The sequence below is a fragment of the Aquila chrysaetos genome, chromosome 6 (genome assembly GCF_900496995.4).
Source record: "Aquila chrysaetos chrysaetos chromosome 6, bAquChr1.4, whole genome shotgun sequence".
Taxonomy (NCBI): Eukaryota; Metazoa; Chordata; class Aves; order Accipitriformes; family Accipitridae; genus Aquila; species Aquila chrysaetos.
The window spans coordinates 13,143,434-13,164,623 of record NC_044009.1 but is presented as its reverse complement, the minus strand read 5'-3'; the positions used below and the strand labels follow the sequence as shown (position 1 = coordinate 13,164,623).

At 50.8% G+C, this 21,190-nt stretch overlaps 1 protein-coding gene across 1 annotated transcript in view; it reads right to left on the bottom strand.

Annotated features, from left to right (window-relative positions):
• Positions 1 to 21,190, bottom strand: part of LOC115342712 (RNA-binding protein 44) — a 44,287-nt gene that overhangs the window by 6,940 nt on the left and 16,157 nt on the right. The window contains 1 exon segment of the mRNA XM_041124520.1: positions 4,283 to 4,421. Coding sequence (XP_040980454.1) covers positions 4,283 to 4,421 — 139 coding nt within the window.

The window sequence follows — 21,190 nt, the reverse complement described above, 5'->3', positions numbered from 1 at the left end:
GGCAACTTCTGGAACTAATGAGTCCATTAAAAACCACCCGGCATCCCATTCCTGAAGGGTGTAACAGCTCACACAAGTCCCGCTGGTACACGATGAAGACTCGCATATCAAAATCCATCAACTTTCCCCAAATAAGCACAGCTAAGAAAGCCAGCAGAGCTCAACGGTGTTGTTGGACAAACCTTCTCAGAGAGTTGGTGTTCATGTGGCCCAAGCCCAACCTCGCCAAACACTCCTGACCCAGAGATACCCCTCCGTTACATCTGAACGCAGCGGTACCAGTGATGCAAGAGCTTGGTTAATACCTCTAAGGGTAAGATGGGAGGATAATCTGCAGCCTATAAATAGGACCGATAAACCACAATTACAAACTCTGCTGAGGCAATTCATTTGTCCAGATGTTCCCATCATGTCATTCTCAATCGAGCAGTAAATGATGGGCCTAATGGGCATTTCCCTGCTAAATGCTGCATACGAGAAATCACAGCTCCAAACCCGCTGCTGCTGATGGTACGGGTCCTGTCAGAGGGAAAACCTTCAAACATTTATCCTTCTCATTTCAGATAGGTTTCAAGCATCAAAATTCCTTGGTTTGGGGGACAATATGGAGAGGAAACGGGCTTTAGGCAGGCAGTTTATTTCCATTTCTTCATCTCATGCCTGGTGGAAGTCAAGTCCTTCCCCCTAAAGCCGGAGGGGTAACCAGCCAGCCTATGCCACCCCCTGCCCACTCCTCCTGGGACACCTCCTAACAGTACTTTTTCTCCTAAAAGGGGATGGTAAGTGCCACGCACACCCAGAGAGCAGGGGTGTCGAGCGAGATGGCCACCCGAAACCCATATCCTTGCAGAGCAGCTTATTTACAGCAGTAGCTGAGTTTTTTGGACCTGATTTTTCTAACGTCCCGAGAGCACAGGAGGATCAGAGGAATGTCATCTCTTAAATAACCCCAAGCCTTGTGTTCGCACAGAGAAAATGGGCTCACGCAATCAAATTAAACACTGCAAGTTTATCAACATTTCCTCCAAGTGCCTCAAGGATAACAAGTTTAGTAGGAGCTAGTTAGAAGAAAAAACAGGATGTCGGAGATAAAGAACAAGCTCTTTAATACACTTCTGCTTCCTGTGCAATGGCTTCACTGAAGGTCTGGAGGAGGAGATGGATTGCATTTCATCCAGCTTGCAGATAGCACCAAACCAGGACCAAAAGCAAAAAGTCCTGCCCCTGGGACACACTCAGCCCCTGCACGGGGACAGCTGGGGTTGGGGACAGCTCTGCTGGGATGGCCCCACGGGTGGGAGCTCATCCCCAGCGCAGCCAGGAGACCCAGGGAGGTGGTTATCCCCTACTCCTGCCACTCAGCACATCTAGACCACGTCTGGATGGTGCCTCCAGAGGCGTCAACAGAGGGGGACAGGTCCTGCAGAGACCCCCCAAGGCAGCCAGGGGCTGGAGCAACGGCAGCAGTCCTGAACATTTCTGAGGACCAGATGAGGTTTCTCAGAACCAGAAAACCTCCCACAGTCTTTCCACTCTCTTTTCTTCCCCTCCATTTTGTCACTGATAAAGGGGAAGGAAAACCAAGCTGTGCTTTTCAAAAGCTGTCTATATATATATGTATGTCTGTTTACATACACACACATATATATATAGATTTTAATTTGGCACAGAAGAAAAGGGCATGAAGCAGGAAATCAACCAAAATCTTACAAAAACTCTAATTTTTGTGCAAAACACTCATGGCATATGGCAACATCTGCTCACCATTTCCAACTGTCCTCAATCTCCCCCTCCTTGTGTCACAAGAGCTCATTTTTGTCCGCCGCTTCATTTTCCCAGAAAAAGGCCACGGCCCAACAACACTGTATGATGTGGAAAGCCAGCTCAGAATGGAGAACGGGTTTTTATTTTCTCTTTTCAGGCCCTCACGCCAGCACACGGACACCCCAGACCAGTCTTCGCAACTTCAGTCAAAACCATCTCACCAGGAGAATGATTTACGCCATGGCAGTACTGAAAAATTCAGCTCTGCTGATTATAAATAGGAAAGAGACAATCCAAAGAAAGCACCATTCAGGTGGTTTGCAATTAAAAAAAACTGAAAAGAAATGCCAAAAAAGCCAAAAAAGAAATCCCACAGAGCAGCATGTTCCCCATATGCAACATCCCTGCTCACCTTGATGCTGCTGCATTAAATAGGGTTCCCTTATCACCCTCATTATCCCCCCAAGGATGCTGTCAAGTGCTCTGCCAGGAAAGCAGACCACATCTCCACTTCTCCTAAATCATACATTACTGCTAATTCCTTGACGCTGATTACAAACAGGAGGCTTAGCAGTAGATTGCCATGCCATGCCATACCGTACCAGCCTCTCCCTCTAGTTGCTAAGAAAAATCAACAAGCAACTTCTGGAAGCAGCAGGCGAGCCAGCAGATCCAGGATTTTCTCATAGAGAGGGTCTGAGGGCACCTCAGTGGTTTATGGGGTTTTCAAGCTGAGTTAGGGTATTTTGAACTGTCTGGAGAACCTGAGTGCTGAGAAAAAAGAAAAAATCTAATGGAAAATATGTCCCTCAAGCAGTGAGTCACCAGAAGAGGTAATGGAGCCATGACGGGGATCCCAATTTACTGCCTTATTAGCACATCGATACCCAGCATGTAGCAGACAGCTGTGGTCTTCACCTGTTGAAGCTCCACCACCGGGGCATGTGGTTTCTTCATATGGACATAACTGTATCGAGCAAGACCACCATCCTGGTTTCCAAACACTGCTTAGGTTGGGCTCCTTGAAAGCCCATTTAATCACAGAATGGCCGAGGTTGGAGAGGACCTCTGGAGGTCCACCTCATCTTATCCGAACACCCCTGCTGAAGCAGAGCCACCTAAAACTGGTTACTCATGACCATGTCCAGATGGTTTTTGAACATCTCCAAGGAGGGAGACTCCACAACCTCCCTGGGCAATATCTGTGCTAGTGTTCAGTCACCCTCACAGTGAAAAAGTGTTTCCTGATGTTCAGAGGGAATCTCCTGTGTTTCAGTTTGTGCCCATTGCCTCTGGTCCTGTCACTGGGCACCACTAAGAAGAGCCTGGCTCCATCCTCTTTGCACCCTCCCTTCAGATATTTGTATACGTTAATAAGATCCCCCTGAGCCTTCTCTTCTCCGGACTGAACACCCCAGCTCTCAGCCCTTCCTCATAGGAGATATAGTCCAGCCCCTTCATCATCTTCGTGGTCCTTCATTGGACTCTCTCCAATATGTCCATGTCTCTCTTGCACTGGGGAGCCCAGAACTGGACCAGCGCTCCAGGGGTGGCCTCGCCAGTGCTGAATAGTGGGGAAGGATCACCTCCCTCAATCTGCTGGAAACAATCCTCCTAATGCAGCCCCAGATACCAGTCACCTTCATGCCACAAGGCCACGTTTCTGGCTTATGTTCAACTTGGTGTCCAACAGGACACCCAGGGCCTTTTCTGCTGAGTTGCTTTCCAGCTGGATGGCCCCCAGCATGTCCTGGTATCTGGGGTTGTTCCTCCCCAGGTGCAAGACTTTGCACTTCACCTTGTTGAACTTCATGACATTCCCATCAGCCCGTTTGGCTGATGGTGGGTTGGCTCATTGGGTTGACGGTTGGACTCGATGATCTTAAAGGTCTTTTCCAACCTAAATGATTCTATGATTTCTCCAGCCTGTTGAGATCCCTCTGGATGGCAGCATGACCCTCTGGTGTGTCACCCACTCCTCCCAGTTTGGTGTCATCTGCAAACTTGCTGAAGGCATACTCTACCCCATCACCCAGACCATTAATGAAGAGATTAAGCAGGACTGGACCCAGCATTGACCCCTGGGGTACACCACTAGTTACTGGCATCCAACCAGTCTTTGTCCAATGATCACCAGCCTCTGGGCCTGGCTGTTCAGCTAGTTTTCAACCCACCTCGCTGTCTGCTCATCCAGCCCACACTTCACCAGCTTGTCTGTGAGGAGCTGATGGGAAGCGGTGTCAAAAGCCTCGCTGAAGACCAGGTAGACAACGTCCACTCCAAGCCCACCTCGTGGCCCCTCTACAAGCAACCAGGATGGAGAAGCCCCTTCAGCTGGACCCAGCGGGGATGGAGCTGGGGCAGCATCGGCAGCAAAGCAGAGCGAAACGGCACATTTGTTTCCCCCCCCCCCGAAATAAAACCCACCACTGACCTCCTTACACCCCAAAATCAAAGGTGGGTGCAGGCAGTCCCGGGATGCCAGGAAGTGAGGGGTGAGCAGAGGGACCTCACTTACCCCACAGTCTCGTCCCAGTCGCACCAGAGCCGCTGCCCGATGCCCTCCATGCTGAGCTGGAACTGCTTCAGGCAGTAGTGCCGGATCATCCAGCCGTAGTCCGCCTCCTGGCACGCCGTCGCCGTGATGAAGTGATGGGCTGGAAGACAGGCGAGGGGCGAGCGGGGTTAGGCTCTGCTGCAGTGGGTCAACGACAGCCCCTTGCCCCCCATCGCGTGGTCCCCCCCACAGCTTTTCACGCAGAGGGCACCTGCCAAAGCAAAGCTGGACATCAAAGTAACTCCACTTTCAACCAGCTTCTTCAAAACCTCCTTCTCAGGGTTTTATTTCCCTCTTCACATCCCTCTGACCCTGCAGCATCATCCTGTGTTACCCTCCAAAGTGCCTGACATGAGATAAATCAATTATTCAATATATGCCAAGTAAGTCATAAATAAGTAAGGACGCACATTTCTTCTCTGCTGATAACTTGACACACATCTTTGGACTTTAAATTCCCAGTTCTTCAGTTTACGAAAAGAGTAAGGGTGTTGGGGAAGCTGGGGAATAACCCCATGGCTCCCAGCCAGATCCCCACTGCCGCTGAGCAAAGGACCCCTTAAAAATTATCTGCACAGTGCCACACTTGGAAACAAATATCCGTCTCCGATGGAGCACAAGGACAATCATGGTGAAATTCATCTCTGGCTGCATGGTGCTGATTCAATTCACCTCTGGGTACACATCCCTGCTACATGGTGCCTTCTGGTTCAGGACTGGAGAAGGAAGAGGCGCTGCTTACTTCCCTACAAGTTTGTGCACAATTAGTGCAATGTTGCTAACGAGTGGAAAGGGAAAAGGACAGTAATGCTACAAAGGGAAGAGGGAGCAGGCTCAAAGGAAAAAACCCTTCGGAGGAATGATTTACTGAGCCTGGCTATAAATAATATCTTTCCCTTGGTCCCAAAGTGCCAGCTAGTGCCTTTGCAGCTTCTGGAGTACATTGCAGGCAGTCATCGCATACCAGCTCTATTTTTTGCTACGTGTGAATAACTGTGCAAAAGAGTAGGGCTTTATTTTTATTTTTATCTTATTTTTTAATAAAACAGAATTTAGCTACTTATTTAGCAGACTGCATATGAAAGTCATGGCACATTGCCAGTGGCTCCTGACCAGGGGATGCCTTCCTTGAGTGGTCCCTCTGCAGCCCCCAAATCCTCAGAGCGCTTAGGTACCAGCATCCTATGGCAATGGGTAGGAACTCCAGACCTGCTGGGGGATTTGGGTGGTGAGGGGCCCCCAGACCTCTGGGCGAGGTTTCTGGATGGCTGAAGGGCTTCCATGCTGCCTCCCACTGCAGCAGCAGCTTCAGTCCGGCTCAAGATAACACAACGTGAGTTATCAAGCCAAGGGAGGGAAGTTAAGGAGCGCTAAACCCTCACTGCTGCCATAATAAAACTGAGTTTATCATAATCTAAAGCTCTCCCCAACTGATACCACCCAGAGGCTCTGCCTACAGCACCTGCACAACACGACCTCAGCCAGAGACAAGCCCTGCTCTGATATGGGAAGGTTCGGGATGCTGAAGCAAAGTGCTGAGCGAGGAGGAGGAGGGCGGGAGGTGCAATATTTTCACGAGAGCTGGACTGCAAATCTCAGTCTGGGCAGGCTCAAGGATGATTGATGGCTGGGAGGCTTTTCTCCCTTCCCATCCCTTCCAATATGGATGAATCAAGTGAACAAGTGACACGGCTGAGTGAGCACCAGCATCAAAGGGAGGTTGAGGTGTCACCCCGAGGGGTCACCCCTCGGTGAAGACTGTGCACCGGACTGTGAAGGACAAGCACCTTGCAAACATTATGCCCATCACGTGGCCGGACAAACAACTTGCAGAGAAAATGCCGCCGGCAAATGCATCGAGCGTGGAGCAGGAGAGAGCTGCATAAGGGGAGAAAGGAGAGCAGGAGAGGCAAACAGATTAAAAAGTAGCCAGCTGAGGGGATTGAGGAGCAAAGCAGGAAACAGAGCCAGGCAGAAATGAGTGAGGCACGCAAAGGATGGAGAGAAACTGAGGAAGACAAAGCTGCTTTAAGAAATTCAACAGCAATACAGCACAAGAAGAAAGAGAAGCAGAAGTTAACTTCACCTGGCTTCACTCCTCCCCACTCCCAATTAGCATGGATGAGCCTAGACAGAAGTCATCACTTGTACCACAAAACCAGCGATCCTTAGAGATGCCCAAACATTTCCTGATGACCACACAGCTGCTCCTGCAGAACAGACCTAGAGGAAAACACCTTAACAGGGAGGTCCACCTTGGGTGGAGAAACACTAAATAAACCATGGGGACGAAGCAACTCAGAACTGCAAACTGGCTGCAACACCTGCTCGAGTAGCTGCAAGCCACACATATCTGGTAGTCAGCATGAAAATGAGCCCCACTATTAAAAGAAAAAAAACTAACCCAAACCAAGTGAAAACAAAACCCCAGGGAGCTTCAAGCACTTGCCAATCAAAGCGGCTCAAAAGCCACTGCTGGGTTGGCCATGGCCGTGGGCTGCGTACGGGTGGGGGCAGCCAGGAGAGAGCCAGCGCATGGGCTTCGTCATCCCTGAGCGTCTGACTTGTATGCTTGCACTTTGTTCCTGCCTCTTGTCTCAGCTCTGAAGGTCCTATGCAGGCACATCACCACCTTTCTTCCCCTCCCTGGCAGCTCTTTGCAATGTTCTCCAGGAGCTCTGCCTTCCCCACGAGGACTTGCCTTCGGCAGCAGCGAACACTGCAGATGCCAACTGCAAATCCTTTTCCTTGGGGGACTGGGGAAACCAGACCCATCAGCCAGTGACTGAGACATTTCATGAGGACATTTGAATTTTTAACATTGTGAAGGGTTCTTTTGTTTTATGCATCAGAGGCAAAGAGCATCCAAGAGGAGCAAGGCTCAACAGAGCCTGTTGTGTAAATGCTGTGAGGATGGAGCTGGGCACAGCGAGGCCGAAAAGCTCTTTTGTTTTCAGCTGGCCAGGGAGAACTGGCTTGAGCTTTAAATGCACATTTTAAGGTCAAAGCGAGGAGAAGCTCCTGCCACATTTCCACACAGTCCTCACCTAAACCCACAGATATTTCTCTGCTGCTTCCCATATTTCCCCCAAACTCACGTTTATTGACACATGAGGCTGGGACGGGCTCAGGGTTTGTAACAATGGGGAAAAAAGCAGGGAGGGATTTTTATATCTCCTGGCTTTTGTTTCAGAAGGTTTTCCTTTCCCTTCCCCCCCCCCCGCCCCGTCCTGCTGACGGAGGCGGCGCAAGTCAGCTGCAGTGAGCTGTAAATAACCGAGCTCTGGAGCGGTCACATCTCTGTACTTAGCAGCATCCATTTGTGAAGGCTATAAGGAGCTACTGAATAAATGAGCTCCAAAACCCGACTATACCAAGGCTGAGCTTCCTCCAAGAGTGCTCCCTTCTTGCGTGCCCCTGGTGCTCCCACTCCCTTGGGAAAAATGGCACCGGGAACTGCAGGAATGCAGTCATCCTCTGGGAACATCACACTGGCGCCATGCCGTACCTCCAAAGCCCTGCTTGGTCTTTAGGTGCCGCCTAGACACGGAACAGGGGGTTATCTCCGTCTTCTCCTGTCTCCCCTGCCTGTGCATCCATATAGGTGATACCACCGCGAGCTGTCCAAAATTCATCCTTGCAGCATGTGTGCACGCTGCCTTCTGTGTGCAAAGCTGTCTTTCTGCTGGAAGGAGGCACCATCCAACGTGGTGTTTATCTCAGCGTGGGGACCTGCATGACTGTTGATGAACGCCCTTCCCTGCCAAGAGGAGCACTGATTGCCTGTTAAAAGACATAACTTTAAGGATCCTTAATTTGCCTTCTCACAGAGAACATGTGGAGAGCAGCAGTGAGGAAGTGATTGGAGGGAAGGCTTTTTCAGGCATCCCAGGTCCTCTTGATTGCTCTGAGATTGATGTCCCGGAGAGTCCCAGCAAACGTCTACCGGGGTTCAGCTTACTGAGGGTTAGCTGCAAATAAACCCAAATTGCTCATGTATTTCAGCAGAAAAACAGTGTTGGCCCTGAATTGTTACAAAAAATTTGGGAAAATAACTGGACTTTCTTCTGTTGCACTTCTTATAGCTGGAGTCTGGGCCAAAAGCTCTGGGCTCGCAGCTCCAGAAAACAACTTGGTGGACACCACCTCCTCCTTTTCCTCCCGCCACCCCTGCAGAGCCCACACACTTGCCACAGTGACGGTTCACCAGCAGAAAGCGCTGAGCTTTCCCTGCAAGAAAAGTTTTGCATTTCACATCGCTATCCCCTCTTGCATAATTCTTTGGTCTCCAGCCATTTTCTCCCCAGTTTTCTGGGACTTCTTGGGCTCATCCTGCTGGGATGTGCAGCCAACCCCAGGGGGAAGCAGAGGCAGGGAGGACCGCAGAGCCTGAGAACAGATAAGCATTTCAGACTGGCGTGGCACAGGAGGTCAAAGCGATGCCAGCGCTGATGGACCCAGTTCCCAGGCATCACAACGGAGCCTGTCAGCATTTTTTGCAAGCCTCGCCACCTCTGCCATTCGACCTCCGGATGCTGCCCACGATGCGAGCGCGCTGGGAATATATGGAGAGTTTGGGGCAGCAAGTCCCAAGTAAGGCAGTCTCATTTTTGGGGAGATCCCGCCAAGGTGGACTAACACGCTGTGTCCTTCTGGACTTGCTGGGTTTCTCAAGGCGCAGCCAGGGCAGCCCCAAGCCATCGGCCACGTGGCTCCTGCAGATGAAGACTCCTCACCCAGCGCCTGGACTGTACCCTCCGTTTGCAGTCTCATCCAAGAAGGAAGCCCTTGAGGGCCATCAGGATGGGAACTGGAGACACCCTAATTTGTGAACGCTTTCAGTGGCACCCACTGGGTGCTGTTGGAGGGGCTGCCATCCCCACAGAGCACGCCTGTAGCTCACTGCTATTCAGAAAACAGGGGAGCTTGACCCCCCAAGCCCACGACACCCCTTGATGGTGCTGGATGAAGGATGAAACTATTTGACTATGCATGCAGAGTAGTCACCAGACCATCCTGCTACGGCTGGACCAGCAGGGTTTTTTTTTGGTGGAAACCATTCAGGGCTTCATAGCAGAGAGCAGAAAATAGCCAGTTATTCATCTAAAAGCTTAGAGTCTTAGGGTCTCATTAAACCCCAAAAGATCGCAGATAATTGCAAAGTGACACTCACAGCAGGGCTGGCAATGAGCTAAACCCAAGCACCAGCAAAGCTCTGGGCTCAGAGAACAACATCCTAATATCTTCTCCTGGGCTTCTCCCAGTGCTGTGACCCCCTGCCTTGTGAAATGATTAGCTCTCTCAACAAGCCCCAGATGAAAACAGTTTGTTTTCCCCTCCTTTTCAGTGTGGTTGTTTGCCCTGTTTTATTGCGAACAAGCCTCATGGTTTGGACCTGGTTGCAAAATAAAACCCAACAAGAGCTGGAAATCTGGAGTTCATATGCTGAGCGTGCCTTCAGCCCTGCCTTTGCCATGTCCCCATCCAGTGGGACGAATTGTGCCCCGGCTGGTACAAACCTGAGAGAATAAACCAGGTAAAACCCAGCTGGACAGATGTGCTGCATGCTGCCAAACCGGGTACTCACCAGCTGGGAACGATGTTGGGAAGGAGATGGTTGCTTGTGGCTAAACCCAAACCTGATTTTGTCCCACTCTCTCGTTGCCAACATCCCCCAGCCACCTTGGACTCGCAGCCGTCCCTGCCAGGCCACTCGCCCTGGTGACAAAAACCTCCAGTGGGGACCACAGCCCCGTGTCCCTGCCAGAAGTACCGCATGGCTCTGGGAGAGCAGGTTCTGAGTGCGGGTTTTGCAGGCACAGCCCTGGGAAGCCTTGAAAGCTGCTCTGTGCATGGGGAGCGCATGTTCATTAGCCTCAGGCTGCTTCATTTTGCTTTTCAACCTTCCCTTTGTGTTGGGACCCACATTTACAAACAGACCAGCTGAGCCAGTCCTCACCAAATGCATTTCTCAGCATCTTCACTTTCACTCAGTAGAGCCGCCATGTCTATTGCTAACTAGTAACTCAACATAATTAAGCGCCAGTTTTCATCTTAAGCCTGGTGAGATCTGGTACCTCCCACGAAGGGGCTTGAGCACCCTTGGGAGCATCCTTGGGTCACGTCGGAGCGACTCCCCTCCCAGCATCCCGGTGCTCTGCCCAGATTGAAGCATGAAGCCAAGGGAAGGATCAGACCCAGCCCAAAACTTCTCATCCAAAACACTCGTGGCAGGGCAGGCAGGGGACATGGGGGCAAGAGGCAGGAGATGAGCGTGAAAAACATCCTGGTTTGCAGCGAAAAAATTGAAAACTAGGGGGGGGGGGGCTTTGCTTTGTTGACTCAAAGCCAACAAACCAGCCCTGCTAGAGGCAGCAGATGGTTTTGCAGGGGACGGAGCAAGTGCTCACAGGACTAAAAATAAACCCACTGCACCGAACAGTGGTGGCATGTAAAGGGCTGGGCTGGGCGCCGGCTGGCGCCTGCAAACTGCCAACATGGGAACTGGCGGTGTTGCTGCAAACCTGCCCTGGGGATCTCCTGCCTGTACCTATCCACACCTTCTCCTAAGCCTGATTTTGTACTCCCCAGACAAAGCCAGATTTGGCATGGGAGGGCATTTCCAGCCTGCCGCTTTGTACATGGCCTCTGGCCCCCACGGTGGTATTAGAAAGTCAGATGTTTTCTCCAAAAAGCAGGTTGAGCCCCAACAGAGGTACAAGCCCAGTGCTGGGGACCAACCTTCTCTGTAGCTCACCATGCGAGGAGCACCTTTCGCACCAGGCTCTGAAGACCACCGGGGGTATAGCTCTGGATAGGGCTTAAAAACCAAAACACTGCATAACCTAGCAGGAACCTCAGGTCTTGCGCAAGAAACCTCACACCAGGAAACATGAGAGAGAGGGGAAGTCACCCACGTCAGCTGGGGAGAAGCAGGAAGAAAGGCACAACTGCCCCTTCCAGCATCTGCAGCCCCATAACCCCCAGGAAGGGCCTGGCACCCTCTGCTTAAAAATATACCTCCCGCCGGGGCTGTTTTGGGCAGCTGCCAGCTCAGCGAAGGCTTCAGAGCTTGCAAATGTTCCCTTGGTTCACCAGGAAGAAATGAAGCTGGTGCTTAGCAAATGCATAACCCCCCTTTGGTTGGAGCTGGGGGACAGAAAAATGCAGATGTTGGTGTTGGGGAATGACAGGGTAGCTGGCTCAACACTATTTATTTCTCTACCAGAAAGGAGGGAGCCATCTGCTAACACCTCTGCTTGCTGACAGCCTGGGATGCACCCCCACGGTCAAACGAAACCTCCGAGCCCTGGCAGAGCTATTTCTGTCCTGTTTTTGCACTGGGAATGCATTTTTAAAGCCTCTCCTCCCTGCCTAGAGGGGTCAGACCAGGGCCACTGGTACCCACCCCAAGCTGCTGGGGTCCGGCACCGGCTCCTGGGGCTGTCGGGGCTGTGCGGTGGCTTGGGAACGGCGAGGTGGATGGAGGTGGCCAAACCCTGCAGGCAACTGTAGGGGAGACAGAGACCCACCCCATCTCAAGCAGAACTGACCGAGCCCCACCACCAGCACAGGATCATCCCATCCCATCCCATCCCATCCCATCCCATCCCATCCCATCCCATCCCATCCCATCCCATCCCCATCCCCATCCCTTCCCGTGAAGGCTGAGCCCAACTTCTCCCCAGGCAGCTCCTCTGGTCCCCTCCTCCCTTCCAAGCTTGGCAATATTTCATCTCCAGCATCTTTCCCTCTCACTACCAGCTCGCTGCAGGGGAATGTCCATGGAGGCTTTCAGCATCTCCTTCGTGGTGATTTCCGAGCCCAGGTTAGAGGAGCGTTGCGTTATGGCTCAGGACACCTTTTCCTCCCGAGCCCAGCAAACGGGGTGGGAGGAGAGCACAGGGGTCTCCACGCTGCCCTCCCTGGGCACAGCCCCCCTGCTCAAGCTGCTCTCCTGCCCCAAGAAACAGCTTTTAACTCAAGGCACCTCCCTTTCCTCAACTGCAGGCAAGGACCATCATCTTGGCATCTTCTGTAAAGCACTAGGAGATGCAGAAAAGCCATAATTGTTATTTAACAGGCAGAAAAGGAGCCCACAGCCACCTATCCACCAGGCCTGCAGCTGCCAGAGCTACTGTGCTGCCACCGCTGACCAAATAAATTTGGCCAAGGAAAATGGATGATACGAACTTCAAGCATCTCAAAAATTTCATTTATTAATGCCCGATTGGATGAGCTGCTGCTTTTGCCACAGCAAAGCACCAGGCTCCCCGCATCCAGTTTAGGGACCTCAAAAATACATGGAGGTGTTCAAAGTCCTCGCAGAGATGCTCCTAATTCCCGATCACCATAGGGATGCAGCTGCTTGGCAGGCAGCAGGTGAGCCCATGGGAAGAGCCTGTCCCCCACACTGGCAACCCACAGGCACACAGCTGGAGTCAGGCTTGGGGATGTCAGGACAAGGAGGGACCCACTGGCCACCCAAAGCAGTCACCCACCATCTTCTTTAATGTGAGAAGGGCATTTCTCATCGCAGCAGCATTAATTCAGAGAGCCGCTCTGTCCCAAACCCACTCTGATGCTTCTGGAGTGTCCTCGGGTCCCAAAACCAGGCAGCCTCTGCCTCCCCTGCCTGCTGCACGCTTGTTCGCTTGGTGTGTTGTGACACTGTCCCTTAATCTGCAGGATTTTCCTTCCCAACGTAGCCATTCAGGATGTAAATTAAGAGGGAATTCATGGGATTCGGGGGTTTTCACGTGCTGAAAGGGAGCGGGGATTTTTCAACACGCTGCTGAGTCACCGCGCAGCGAGGATTTTGGAGGCAGAGCAGATGCTGGGAGGTGGGGGGGAACATCTGCCATGTCTTGGACATGCTGCCACCGCTTGCTTTAGAGAAGAGAAGGAGAATCCCCGCCTCCCTGCCTCCCCTCCACCCTGGGGGGCTGCAGATGGAGCAGCAGAAGGAAACTACCCAGGTCCTACCTGAACAGAGTGGTCTGTAAGCATGGCATAGATGTGGTTACAAAGCATGGCCGGAGCTCCCCAGTGAGGTCTGCAGATGGAGGGCTCACCCCGTATTTTACTTGTCTGACAGCTTCACTGCCGTGAAGCCACAAAAGCTTTTAAAGGACTGGAGGACTTGGGAAACTTGGATGGGAGAGAAGTCACTCCAGCTGGGAGGAAAAAAAAAGCCTTGCGGCAGGGAAAAGATGTTAAATGAAAAGAGACAGGGCTAGGAACGCTCAATTTTAGGAAATTGGATATTCCCCTGAAAAACATGTGCATGGTTGTGGCTTTGCTCATGCTGCTTTGGGGAGCGAGCTGCAGGCACCACAGTGCCGGGGCAGAGCATCGCCACAGCCTTCCCCTCGGGCTCTCCAGGCCTGTGCGCTGCATCCCCCTCCACCTGGGCTTGCTCACGAAACAGCCTCCCCCGACCCCGAATAAATACTTGTCGGCTAATTCCATTAAACCCTGAAACCCATTAAAGCAAAACAAGACCACCGTGGTGGGAGGTGCCATGCCAGGGGCATAAGCTGCGGCGAGGGTCAGTGTAAAACCTTGCTGGCTTAGGAGACAGCGGATACCCGAATGCAGAATGGGTAGAAAGTCAGCCCCTGCTCGGCCAGGCTGGGGACGGTCCCCTGTTAGGGACCTGGCCACATGGAAAGCTTGGGCGGCAGATGCCCTCCAAAGAGGCCAAAGGCTTCCACATCTTCAAGGATGAAGCACAACACGTGGTGGGTCTGAAGAGCGTGCTGCGGTCCTGCCAGCACCGTCCCACCGCTGCTTCCAGAGGAGCATCCCCAGCAGTCCCATTTCTGGGGGGCCGTGGCCCGGATGAGCGGAGGAGCGGAGCCAGCGCGAGGGCTGCGCCTCACAAAAATCAGGCTGGAGGCAGCGCCATGATGCTCCAGAAACACTTCTGGGGATAAACGTCACTGGGCATGAAGACTTACTTACGGTAAAAGGCAGTAACAGGAGAAGGTCGAACGGAAACAAGCGGATCATGAATAAGCATCGGCTCCAGCTCAGCTGCACACCAGCAGCCGGACACGGCTCTCGGCACAAGTGCCAGCCCAGTGACCGCAGGAGCCCCGTACCGGCACGCTGTGTCTCCCGGTCCGCTCATCATACCTGCAAACAGGACATGCAGCACCAAAATGCTACCACTGACTACATCCCTACCTATTTTTGAGGCAGCCAGATGGTTTTTCGATAAACACATTGTCTGTGACTCGCTCTGAAGCAATACCGGGCACCATGTTTTTATCAAAGCGTGTTGCGCCCGAGCGCTGCGATTGCTTTCCCCCGGCCGCGGCGAGAGGCGGGCGGAGCAGCTCCAGTCCCCGCTCGCTGGAGCCAGCAATCAGCCCCGTAGCTAGGTCCCTAATTAGAGCTGCTTTTTGAGCGGTGGGCTAACGAAGCTGGCCAGTACATGGGTCAGAAGTCCTTTGCTCTCACCTCTCTCTTCCCAGCGTGATACCTCCTTGCTGCGTCCTGGCTCTCGCTGCCTGCCAAAGGATCCACATAATAATGGAGATTTCCCTGCCCGTCCCTCCGGGGACCTGCGCCTGCCCTGTCTGCCACAGCAGCCGCTTTCCCACGGGACAAGGGACCCGGCCTGAAGCGCCTTTCAGAGATGCCCACGCTTCTCCCCGGGCATTGGAGGGATCCCCCGGCCAGAGAAGGGGTCCCCCGCACCCAGGGTGGCAGCTCTTCCAGGGAGGAAAACAATTTGGGAGACCGAAATGAAAGCCACTATGGCCTTGAGCCTGCCCAGGCAGGATTTCACCTGCCTACCTCTGCCGATAACGCTGCCCACCTCCTGCCCGGCATCGGCACGGCAGAGCTCCTGCCTCGCCATCCCCCCCACCCACGGGTGACCCGTGCTACCCTGCCCCTGCTACCCCCCCAACTCACAACCCGGCCTGAACAGGAACCCCGACCACCAATGAACAAAATACCATCAAATCCGCTGGCTGGAAGTGTCCTGCCTCGTCAGCTTAATAAGGCACTTGCTTTAAAAAATAATTTAAAAAAAATTAAAAAAAATCCCCAGAACAGGCATTGCTTTCAGGCAGCTGGCTCTGACCTCAACTTCAACAAATAATTCACTGGCAGTTATTTTTAGGCAGTTTATTTTGTGCCCTCTTGTAATGCTTGAGATTAACTATAAAATGATAGCAAAAACTCAAACACCCCCATTCTAGCAAAAATGACTACAAATCATCAAAGCATCAGCTCAATGGATAAATCACTACATTTCTTCGCAGGCACAACAGGATGCCAAAATTAAAACTTCAGATACCCTTTTGGGTTTCATGATTATGTTCAGCTGTATGCAAAATATCTCCTTAGCGCTGACTGGATTAAAAAAAAAAAAAAGGCAACCTATTTTGCTTTCTGTAATAAAATGAAGGGGAATAACCGTTCCAGGAGCAGGGTCCCACTGGATGAAGTTCCACTTTTCTACACTGAGTTAATAAATCAGCTTAAAGGCATTTAGGTTCTGCGTGGAAAGGACAGCTCCAGTTCTCCTAAATATGAAAGTGATTAGTTTTCTGAAGATTTGAGGGATTTAAGAAACATGGAAGTGCTTTGGGATGGTGTAAGGCTTCCAAAGCACTAAATTACTGCAAAATACAGGGACTCACAAAAGTATCAAGTGATTGCCTCAACCAGCCCACAGAAAAGAGTTTCCCCAGCCCCTCTAGCTGGATCCCTGCCGTGCTCAGGAGATGCCTGGATAGCAGAGATACCGCTGCACAATGTTATTCCTCTTCCAAGTTCAGTATTTTATAGAGCACCTCAGAAAGCACCTTTCCTGCACCTACAATGTAACAGCTGAGCCCTCCCCAAACGAAGGATCATTTAACATCGTTCCGATACAGGTTTCCACATAATGGCTCCTGTAAGATGCAGAATATCTGATTACAATTAAAATGCAAAATAAATGCTGGTACTTTGCAACACATTGCCCAGTGCAGGACAGTCGTGGTTAGCTGGGTCACAAGGGGTTCGCTTTTTGCCACATAGTATTGCTGTCAAATAATATTAACTCTTAAATACACTGAAATAGGCTGTTCAGAGAGCCAGGACCCTGGTCCAGTTTCTCTCCGTGTCTCGGTTTCCCAGATGTATCAGCACCAGTTACGGTATGTCCTTGTTACTCATTAGCGGCTGCCAAGCACATGTGCAGGAACGGGACTTATCTTACATGTCCCTAAACATGATTCTGCATAAGACAGAATGACAAATACTTTTCTTTCCCCCAAAAAAATCATTTAGTAAGTAAAATAAAATCAAAACCAGCTGAGAAAGGCGGGGAGGGAAGGAGAATGGGAATCAAAACCCAGGCATGCTGAAAACCAACTGCTGGCTGACTGCAAATCAGGAGAGGGAAAAATCTGCCAGGAGCAGCTAGTTATAAAGATAATTATACCCTTAATGAATTGCGGGGTCTTTTTAAAAATAATCTGCCTTGATTAAATTAATGGAGGAAAAACACAGGTTTTAGACACGCACTGGAGATTTGGGATGGTACAACCCTGACTTCACTAGCTTCACCCACTCCTAGTTCAGATCGAGCGTGACCGCTACCACCATCAAATACCTGCTTACTGACCTAGATGAACAGAACCAGGGATGCCCTTTTAATTCTCCGCGCCCATCTTTTGCAAACAGTCCATGTGGTTGGCAGCAGCTTCCAGGGGACCAGCCGCCTCTCTCCTGCCTACCAGGGGAGGACAGTGGTTTCCAGCATCGTCATCCTGACGCCTTAACCCAGTGTTAGACCAGTGCTTTAGTGTTATTTTTAAAACATCAACAAAGCATGGGATGCCAAAAGAGGCCAGGTGTCAGCTTGGTTTCAGAGCCGGGCTGGTCTTGTTGCAGAAAGCCAGGGAGAAACGAGTGGCCACCACGCTCAAGATCTCAAGAACGTGCCAAAGGCAAACGCGTTCTTCTCCCCCCTCCCCCAGACTATTTTTTCCTTTGGCTCTTTCACTTGATTGAGGCTATAATAAGAACAGGGAAACTCACACCAAGGTTAAAAGTGCCCGGTGTTGGTTTGGAGACAACGCGCTTCGATCCTGTCAGTTCAGGTTTCAGCGGGTTTGTGTGTGTTAAACGCGGATTATTCTGGTATGTGGGACTATGAGCCATTTTATTGAACTACCTTTGAGATAAAAAAATTGGTTCCCAGGCAAATATTATTCACTTAAATAGAATGCCTATGAAGAAGCACACAATAAACAAATATAAAAATTCGTTAGGGAGAAAACCAAAATAAACAGCCACACTGTCTTGTTGGTGCATTCATTGCAGGCTGCAAAGAACAGCAGCTTGACTAAATACTTTCAATATACAGTTTCCAGACTAAAATCCGTTGCTGAGCCACATGAGCAGCCCAGGAACAATTTATTTTCCTTTTTCACAGAGGTTTCTCAATGCGGTTTTCTTTCCTTCCAGCTGAATAACGTGGAGAGATGGCACTTCTCTGCAGCTCACCCACACAGAGCGCTGCTGTTTCCCCAACAAATGTTACCTAACGGATACAGCGAAGCCCAGAGGGAATCGCATCCCACCCTTGGCTGAAATCCTGTGCTGCCGGAGGTTTTCACCCAGGCTGCTGCCTGTTTCCAGGCGCAGAGCCGTGCTGGGATGATCTCCTGAGGTGTCAGGCTGTGGTCTTAAATCCTCAAAAGCTCAAGTTGTAGAAGCGCAGAGACAAGGGACTGAAACCATTAAGTGGGTTCATTACTGGTTTTGCTGATTAAAAGCAGTGAGCTCGGCAGCATCTGCAGCAGCGCAACAGCAGAGCAATGGCACCCTGGGCTCGGGATTCCCTGGTACTCACCTATCCACAGCTGGAATTTGCCCAGCAAACCCTAGCCATGATCATCCTTTAGAAGAGAAAAAGGTATTTAGCTATTTGACCAAGTCGAAACACACTGCATATTCCCTATAAGCAGTTTTTAATGCCCCGAACCCACTGCCGCCCAGCGATGTTTCAGTCCTCGCTCGGTGCAGAGTCTGTGCTGGCAAGGGCTGCCATCACAACCATCGCATTGGGGCCAAAACCTCCACCAAACATACCCGCTAATATCAATGGAACCAGACTTTACAGCCAGTTAGGGAGGCAGAATGAACTTGCCAGCACAGAGAAGTAACTCCGGATTTCCACCCGCAGGTTTCCAAGACCTCCCTCAACTCTGTAATGACCCGATCTTGATTTCCAGCCCTTTGAAAACACGAAGGATGCCAACCCCATTTTTAGTGATTATGAGGTCTCTAATTTCTTTCCAGGTCACAGCATTTATATTTTCATTACCCAGCAACCTCCAGAGTCATTACAAATATGAGATTACAGTGTCGGTGCTTAGCAGCTGTTTAATTCAACAGCATTTCAGAATTAATAAATGCAATTCAATTTCTCAAAGCCAAGTGGCTTCCTGACTGGATAACACAGCCTATCAAACCCATACGCCACCAGTTTCTATAGGAATAGGGCTGGCATGTATGGGAGCAGTACATGAAACTACACGGTGGAAGTAATTTATTTTTCACTGCTCATACGCTTTTCTTTTAATGTACAGGAAGCCTCGAGTGCTCTCCATCTCAGAGATGCTCTGAAAGGGAGGAGGAACGTTTTACTTTATTGTCAGGGATTTATAACACAACATGCTCTAAATATTTAGGAGGATTTTCCCAGAGACATGGTAGCCTTCAATTAGTCTTTAAAGCAAGACTAAGCATTTTTCTAAAAGAGGCGCTTGAGTTCAAATCACACGCAATCATTACTGAGTGCACTTTGGGGTCAGGGAAGACACACATAATCCTAACACACCGCAAAATTTTGCAGTAGCGGTGCAGCCGCCTGTCTCGCAAAGCTGCTCCTCCTGACAGGCAGAGGTTTCCCTTTGTTGTTAATTTTAATGTTAATCTTTTCTTACTACTATTGAGTCCAGGAAATTCAAGTGATGAGCTGACTACAGCCTGCAAAGCACTGATTGATGGTATCAAGGTGTAAGGTATAATGGTTTAAGGATGGTTACAGGGCAAAGGGAATATAGAGACACCCAGGCACATACAGAAAACGCAAAGCATCTCCTCTCGCTGCCGCCTCATTTCCCAGAGGCATATTGGGCCAAAGTCCAAGGATCGAAGTCATGGTTTTTATAGGTACAGTTAAGACAATTTAAGGCACTTTGAAGAACTCTAAAGGTTTTAAGTCGCTACCTTGTCTCCTGACTCCAGAAGTCCCAGCAGCTGAAGAGAGGATACAAAGGCACTTTCCATTTCGTATTTTCCAAGAGAGATCACAAATAGTGCCAATAACCATTTTGTTTTTTAAGAAAGCATCATTTTCTGTAGAATATGCAAACACAATGCTGTACAGCATAGACAGGAAATGCAGGGAATCAATATTATATTAATGTTTTACTGGCCTTATTTGCAATTCCCTCTTATCTCTTTCAATAACACAGCTATCTAAACCCGAAAGAAATCAAAGCAGCATAGCACAGCACCGTGTGCCAGCAGAAACAGGCATAGGAAGCGACAGCAAACGCCGGTGTGGGGAATGTCCATCCCCGCAGGATCCCCAGCCACCTGCTAGCACGTCTGTGAGAGGCACCGTAGCTCCAAAAGCAAGAGCCCCGAGTGTCACCCAGCCCTTCTCACACCAGCCAGCATCCCTGGGTATGTGTGTGGGTTCATCGGAGGGGTGCTACTGGTGCATCCCTGCACCATGGTCCAGCAAGCGGTGCAGCAGAAGTGCCATCGATGTGGGCCCATCTCTCTGCAAAGCTGCCTGGCTTTTAGCAGAAATAACAAGGTTTGCCTGTTAACTCTCAGCTGCGTGACATTGACCTGGCTCCCGAGCTATAATCCTGCTTCATCCATCATCACCAGCAGTAATAAGTCTCCTTGTGAAACCCAGCCCTCAGGTAACCCCTTAACCACTGAAATAAGGCTGCAGAGCAGAGCGTGGTGCTAATCATCACCGTTCCCAGTAACTACGAGCAAGAACATGGCTCATTCCTTCCTCTCTGAGCAGCCTCTGCAGGGAACCGCAGCCAAAAACCAGAAAAAGCCTAACTTTACTTCTAATGGAAGTGGTTACCTTGGGATACAGCTGGATCTCAGGCCTGCTGAATGAGACCAGGGTTATTTTTAGGCAGTTGATACCCTGACCATCACTGCTTTTTAAGGACTCCACAGCCAGTTGCAAAGTTACTTAAAGCTTGAGCTTTAAGGGAAAGGCTTTTCTTGCATAGGAGGAAAGCTCAGTTGATCCTGTTGGGATCTGGACCCCAGCTGTAGTACCGCCAGGGAATTACAGTGGCAGGGAGAGGGTCTGTGTCATCCTCTCGTGGCCCAGACCGCATGCAAATTTGGGAGTCAGCAGCTTTGAGCTGCCAGGGAAAGCTCTCCAGTCAGGGCAGTATGGCTCGCACAGCTTTAGGTCAGGGGCTCGGTCCCCACCACCAAGAAGTCCTGCCGAGGCCGTGGTCACAAGGCAGGGAGGATGCTCCCAACCGGCAGCCGAAGTTGCTGCACTCTGACTTGATGCAGAAACGACCAACTCAACAGAGGCACAACGAAGCAGTATCAACCTTAACCTTGCTCCTGCCATTTTATTCTGGATGTCATCTGGACATCTCAGAGGGTATCTATTTCTTCTGAAACAGAAAGACAGCCTCTCCAGACCACTTCTGCATCCTGCTGAGGGCTGCAGAGGCAGACTGCAGCTAAATGCAGCGAGAAGGAGCTGGGGCAGGACCAGGCTCAGTGAAAGCCCCTGAGCTCAGGGTGAGCTGCCTACAGAGGCAGACAAATCTCCAGAAATGAGGATCTGGG